Source organism: Microtus ochrogaster, chromosome 1 (assembly GCF_000317375.1).
Source record: "Microtus ochrogaster isolate Prairie Vole_2 chromosome 1, MicOch1.0, whole genome shotgun sequence".
In the NCBI taxonomy this organism is placed as follows: Eukaryota; Metazoa; Chordata; class Mammalia; order Rodentia; family Cricetidae; genus Microtus; species Microtus ochrogaster.
In genome coordinates this window covers 40330891-40337652 of record NC_022009.1, presented here as the reverse complement: position 1 = coordinate 40337652, position 6762 = coordinate 40330891, and the positions used below count along the sequence as shown (strand labels likewise).

At 49.9% G+C, this 6762-nt stretch overlaps 1 protein-coding gene across 1 annotated transcript in view; it reads left to right on the top strand.

Moving 5' to 3' along the window:
- Syne3 (spectrin repeat containing nuclear envelope family member 3) overlaps positions 1-6762 on the top strand; it is an 82989-nt gene that overhangs the window by 53781 nt on the left and 22446 nt on the right. Inside the window, exons 8-10 of the mRNA XM_005343516.2 lie at positions 396-570; positions 3611-3793; positions 5679-5822. Coding sequence (XP_005343573.1) covers positions 396-570; positions 3611-3793; positions 5679-5822 — 502 coding nt within the window. The remainder of the gene's footprint in view (positions 1-395; positions 571-3610; positions 3794-5678; positions 5823-6762) is intronic.

The window sequence follows — 6762 nt, the reverse complement described above, 5'->3', positions numbered from 1 at the left end:
TTCCTGGAGCAGTGTGAAGGGCACTGTGTTGCTAATTCTTCAGAGGAATTCACAGCTAAGGCACACAAGCCACAGCTGCTAGGCCTTATTCTAGACTCCCAGATTTTCAGATACTACAAAACCAGAGGATACTCACATATCTCATTTCCTTGAGCACTTACAGGCCTGAGGGAGCCAAGGGTCTGTGCTCAGGAAGACTCCAGGCCCATGGTCACTGCCGTTCTGTCTCAGCAGTTATCAGTTCTCCCCTATGGCCTATGCGTGTGTCCATACACACTCGGTGCAGCCCGTGTGTAAGGAGGGCATTCCCTGCCCTGGCAGCCTGGGCAGAGGCCTTACCCTGAGCTGATCTCACTCTCTTCTCTCTGGATCTGTGCCCTGTGCTGCCCTGGCAGTATGAAGGGAAAGAACACCAGGCTCCACCACGCGACCAGGGCAGAGCTGTGGCAGCGGTTCCAGCGGCCCCTCAGTGACCTGCAGCTGTGGAAGGCCCTGGCCCAGAGGCTCCTGGACATCACCACCAGCCTGCCGGACCTGCCCTCCATCCACACCTTTCTACCCCAGATTGAGGTAACCAGTGTGGGGCTGGGGAGGCTGCTGGCCTAAGGTGGGCATCTCGGCTACTCTCCCGGGGGCAAGTGCGCACTGGGGTCCTTGAGACACCTGAGTCCCACTCACTGCTCTGTGTCAGCCAAGTGCCAAGTGTACAGGAAGGGCCATCACTTGTTCTCAGGGACAGAAGTCATCCTTAGTCCTCAGGTAGAGCCAAAGCCTGGTGTGACTTTTCATGGATCTTCTCGAAACCACAATTTTGTCTCCCTTGGGGACTCCACCATAGGCAGAGTATTAATGGCTCTGCCAGCGTCATTGCCTTCACTGTGTCTTCAGTGATAGCCTGACCAGTGGAAACTTTAAATACAGATGTGATCAGACCAATTCAATGGCTCAACAGTGTCATCTGGAACACAGACTCTGCTAGCTCCAAGGCATGTCCCTTTCTGGCCTCCACTTAGCTGCCAAGGAGCAAATGGTATTCCTTACTGATGGGAACTGCACAGGAGCCCAAGGAGTCCCTCCATCCATCATCACTTTCACTGCCAACAAGGAAGTAACGCCTTCCTGGGAATCTTTCATTTCATTGGTTGGTCAGGTCACATGACCATCCTTTACCCCAGTGTCTGGTTGAAGATGGTGAAATTGTCATGATTGGCTGTACCAGTAACACTAACAATTCTGCGCCTTCAGTTGAGCACAAAACAAACGTTGGCTGTTTGGAGAGAAATAGTTACAGGGAGAGCATTTGGCAGCATCCGCCAGGGTCCTTCAACACTGGGGCTCTGATTGGCTCATAAACCCTGCTTTGTGAGACCACTGAGCTCAGTCCATGAGATGCTCCTGTGTCCAGGGATTCTCAGACACACAGAGCAGACAGAGGCGTGAAAAGGTGCCAGGTGCCAGCCGCATTGTGTATGTTTTTATTCTGCTTATAAAAACATACCTACGTTCCCGAGAAAAATGTGAAGATTGCTGGGAAAAGTACCCACCATCCCACAAGACACAGGACATCATCAACACATCAGCACAGTCCCCCCCTCACCATTCTAGCCTCCCGGGTGTTGCTGGGAGAATCTTTACTCAGGGTTGACCCTGCTTCCCCTGGAGAACACTGCTCAGCCTGCAGTTTGGGGCATGCACATGTGTGAACCCAAGGTCCGTGTTGGGAATCACTCGATTGACCTTTCACCTTACTCACTGATACTCGCTGAACCCGGAGCTCACTGGTGTGGTTAGCCTTGCTGGCCAGCTTGCTTTAGGAATCCGCTACCACCTCTGCCGTCATAAGCTGAAATTACAGATGGGCCACCACTCCCATCCAGCGTTTGTTTGGGTTTTTCGGGATTCAAACTCGGGTCCTCAGGCCTGTTCAGTAAGTGCCTCAATGTTGAGCCATCTCCCCAGCTCCAATCTCTCCCTAATTATTTATTTTATTTAGTTTTTGAGACTGGGTCTCCCTTTGTATGCCTGTCTAGCCTAGAGCTTACTGTGTAGATCAGGCTGGCCATTAACTCAGAGATCCACTTGTTCTGCCCTCCAGATGCTAAGATTAAAGAAGTGTGCCACCAAGCCCAGCTCCATGATTACTGACAGCAGGACATGATCCTTCCTCCCATGCATAGGCACTGAAGGATGCTGGTCATCTTTTTTTTTTAAGTTGAAAAACAGATTTGATTATGTGTATGCCCTTGTGTGGGTATGTGCTGTGAGCATAGGTTTCCTAGGTCCACCTGAAGCTGGAGTTATAGGTGGGTGCTGGGAATTGAACCCAGGTCCTCTGCAATTGTTGTATACTTTCTCAACCACTGTGCTATCTCTGAGGCTCTGGTGGTCATCTTTCTAAATTTTTTTTATTTTATTTTGTGTGTGTGTGTGCCCCTATGCACCACTGTGTGCCTGGTGCCCACACAGGCCAGAAGAGGGCATCAGATCTCCCTGAAGGAGAATTACAGGCACTTATCAGATGTTATGTAGGTGCTGGGAATCAAACCCAGGTCCTCTGGAAGGGTGGCTGAGCCCTGTCTTCAACCTCTGATGGTCACCTTTTTTAAGCGATCCTCATGAGCATTTATGAAGTGATCTCAAATGAAATTTGTGTGTACCACAAACCTCAGTTTAAGGTCAGAACGTCCCAAACCTGTCCTTTTATTTGATAAAATCCATTCATACCATTCCATGTGATAGAAATTCTAATTAATTTGTAATTTTTGTGCATTTAGGATCATGTCATGTAGCTGTCGACTGTGATGCTATGGTTCATGTTTGTAATCCCAGCCCTTTAGGGACAGAGGCAGGAGGATCACTGTGAGTTCAAGACCAGCCTAAGCTATGTAGTAATCTGCAGGCCAGCCTGGGCTATGGAGTAAAAACTTGTCTTAAAAAAAAAAAAAGTCTGGGGCTGGAGAGATGGCTCAGAGGTTAAGAGCACTAACTGCTCTTTCAGAGCTGGTGGTGGTGATGGGGGGGGCAGGGTGTCATAGCTGGTGGTGGTGATGGGGGACAGGGTGTCATAGCTGGTGGTAGTGATGATGGGGGAGGACAGGGTGCCATAGCTGGTGGTACTGATGATGGAGGGGGGGGACAGGGTGTCATAGCTGGTGGTGGTGATGGGGGGACAGGGTGCCATAGCTGGTGGTGCTGATGATGGAGAGGGGGGGACAGGGTGTCATAGCTGGTGGTGGTGATGGGGGGACAGGGTGTCATAGCTGGTGGTGGTGATGGGGGGACAGGGTGTCATAGCAGGTGGTGGTCATGATGCAGGGACAGGGTGTCATAGCAGGTGGTGGTGATGATGGGGGGGACAGAGTTTCCCAGACAGGAAAGGTGATGAATTGCTACGTGGCCTTTGGTAATGAGATGGGTGAGGCTTGGTAGAAGACAGCCAACATGGATCCTGAAATTCAGGGCCTCCCAATGTATTTCTATCAGTCTGTTTCTACTGTGCTGCTTCTTCCAACGCCCGCAGACACATGGCTCCATTGCAGGAATGGTAGGAAATGGTGTGAGCTTGGGCCTACCTGGCTGTCTGACAGGCACTGTCCCTTGTCTCCCACAGGCGGCCCTAGCAGAAAGCTCCCGCCTGAAAGAACAGCTGGCGATGCTGCAGCTGAAGACGGACTTGCTCGGTAGCATCTTTGGCCAGGAGAGAGCAGCCGCTCTCCTGGAGCAGGTGGCGAGTTCTGTGAGGGACCGAGACTTACTGCATAACAGCCTTCTGCAGAGGAAGAGCAAACTGCAGGTGAGCATCAGAGCTCTGCCCTGGAATGTGGCCATGGGGCGGGCATACCCAAGAATGGTACCCTGATTTCAGCCTCATCCCCCTTCCCCGTGGCTCTGGATAGATGCCTTTGTTACCCACAGTTTTGGGTTCTGTGTCCATAGACAGGGCAAGACTTTCACGTGACCCCTCTAACTGGCTCCCTAGTCACCTGTCTGCTGCTGATCATTCATAACCCTACATTTCAATCAGGCCACCCCATCTTCTACAGAGCAGATGGGCAAGCAAAGATGGGGTGGGTGAGTTGGCTCAGCTAGTGGAGGTGTTTGCTGTTCAGCCTCCACTCGATTTCAATCCCCAGGGTCCAGATGGTAGGAGAAGAAAACTAACTCCTACAGCTGTCATCTGACCTCCACATGTTTATATGTGTGCAACACATGCATGTACACACATACGTAAATAAACTAAATGTAATAGAAAATGCAGATACAAGGGTCCGCTAACTTTAACCCTCCGTGATCCCAGGAGTGAACGTAGGTGGAGTTTTTCATCAGGACTGCTGGCCAGATCCCAAATAACCACCCAGACTTAGTATTAATTATAAACGCTCAGCCGATAGCTTAGGCTTATTACTAACTAGCTCTTACAACTTGAATTAGCCCATATGTTGTATCTAAGCTCTGCCACATAGCGGTACCTTTTACCAGCATGACATGGCCATCTTGCTTCTCTCCTTGTCTCCTGGCAGTTCCTCCCTCTTCTCCCCAGGCTCTCTTTTTGACCACATGTCCTGTCGCACCTTTTTCTTCCTAGCTATTGGCCAGTGAGTTTTTTTTATTAACCAATGAGGGTAATACATATTCACAGTGTACTAAAAGATTATTCCACAGCTAGTAAATTCTATTAATGGCATGCTTCTGACTGCAATAAGTCAAAGCAATGGCTTGGCACTCTGCAGACAGCCAGTTCTAGCTGCCAAATATTTGACAAGTGACCAGTAATGATGATAATAATAGCTACAGTCTTCAGGTGTTGGCTCTGGGCCAGGCACCTGCTACTCTTTGTCCAGCTGACACTGTGGGGGAGGTGCTGCCAGCTTCCCTGTTTTACAGGTGAGGAGAATGTCAGGTATCTTATGATGGCAAGGTCAGGGTTCAGGCTGCATCACCTGACTCCAAGCCAGCAATTCTCACTTCAGCAGGATGAGGCAGGGTTGCAGGAGCTGGGGAAACCAGAAAGGAAGTGAGGTCACCATTGCGGCTGCTGGTAGAGACAAGCACGCAAGGGTAGTTAGTTACAGAGTGGTCTCAGCAAAGTTCTAGATCAGCGGCTCGCAACCTTCCCAGTGCTGCGACCCTTTAATGTGGTTCCTCATGTTGTGGTGACCCCCAACCAAAAAAAAATATTTTTTGTTGCTACTTCATAATTGTAATTTTACTATTACTATGCATTATAATATAAACATATGAGTTTTCCAGTCATCTTAGGTGAACCCTGTGAAAGGTTTATTTGACCCCAAAGGGGTCTCGATCCAAAGGTTGAGGACCTCTGGTCTACAGGTTGTGGCTGCTACTGCTGCTGCTGCTGCAAGTGCCCAGGCAGTGAAAATACCAGTGTTTGTCAGGCAGTTGGCCCAGCTCCGCCTCTATATCAGAGAATCAAAAGGAAATGTGTAGGCGGGACCGCAGTCTAATAAAACCTTATTTACAAACAAGCTTCCGGTGAGACTTGGAATATGGGGGAGGGCTGTTCTCGAGGACCATGGCTAAAGTGTGGTAAGAGAACACTAGAGTGTTCCATCAGGGAGTGCTTCCTGGAGAAGGTGGATCAGGAGCCAGTACTGAGAGAGCAGCATTGTCGGCTCTTCCCAGGCGCCGTGAGAAAAATGCTTCATTTGTATTTGCAGAGCCTGCTCGTCCAGCACAAGGACTTCGGGGTGGCTTTTGACCCCCTACACAGGAAGCTTCTAGACCTCCAAGCCAGGATCCAAGCAGAGAAAGGGCTTCAGCGGGACCTTCCTGGAAAGCAGGTCCAGCTGCTAAGGTTGCAGGTGAGTGGCTCTGTCACCTGGCGCACTGTTGACTGCGCGGGAGCTCCCCCTGCTGGCAGCAAGCTGCAAAGCAGTGCCCAGCCTGACCCCAAACCTGACTCGCGGGTCTCAGTAGAATCTGCTTATTCAGCTGGTGGGGCTGTTAGCACGGCAAAGCCGCTAGGTCTGGAGCCTAACGGGGCGGGGCGACAAGCAATTTTTTTGTTTGTGCGTGGGTTCCGAAGTTTGAACAAGGTGCTCAGTCCTGCTCTCGTTTTACTTCGTTTGGGACTCCAGCCTATCGGGTGGCACCGTCCACATTCAGTATGGGTTTTCCCTCTTCCGTTAATCCCCATACACCTAGAGGTGTCCTAGGTGATCCAAATCCAGTCAAGTTGACAATGAGAACTAACTGTCGTATGAACTATTTTTGGTGAGCCCCGAGACTTTCAGTTGAATAAACCAATTTTGCGATTAGGAAGCGATGTTTTATATCATGTGTGGACTGCATGCAGGCGGGTCATTGGTAATCACTGGCTGGCTGGAGAGCTTTACTGGTTTTTATCATGCACATGACACAATGTTTATTGTTTCAAACCCAAACACGGTTCCTGTATAAGCTGACAGCGTTCTCTGGAAAACATTAAGCGTGGCACATTTGAGGCTTTAACACTGAAGTGGTTATAATTCTTCCTAACAGCCAGTGATCACCAAGTGAGAGTCCAGACGTGAGTTTCTTTCCCAAGATGCTGTCTGGTCTTCCTGTAGTTTATTTTAATAGTGCCCTGGAATATTTGTGTCTGAATTTTAAAGATTCATTTGCCCTGAAAAGGAATCTATTGGACCACCCAAGTTCTGCAGCCACTGATAGAGGGAGTGTGCTATTCTGGGAACCCCAACTAGGGGCTCTGGTACTCAGAGCCCCCACCCCACTGGGTCTCCAGGATAGAGGGTCTTCTGG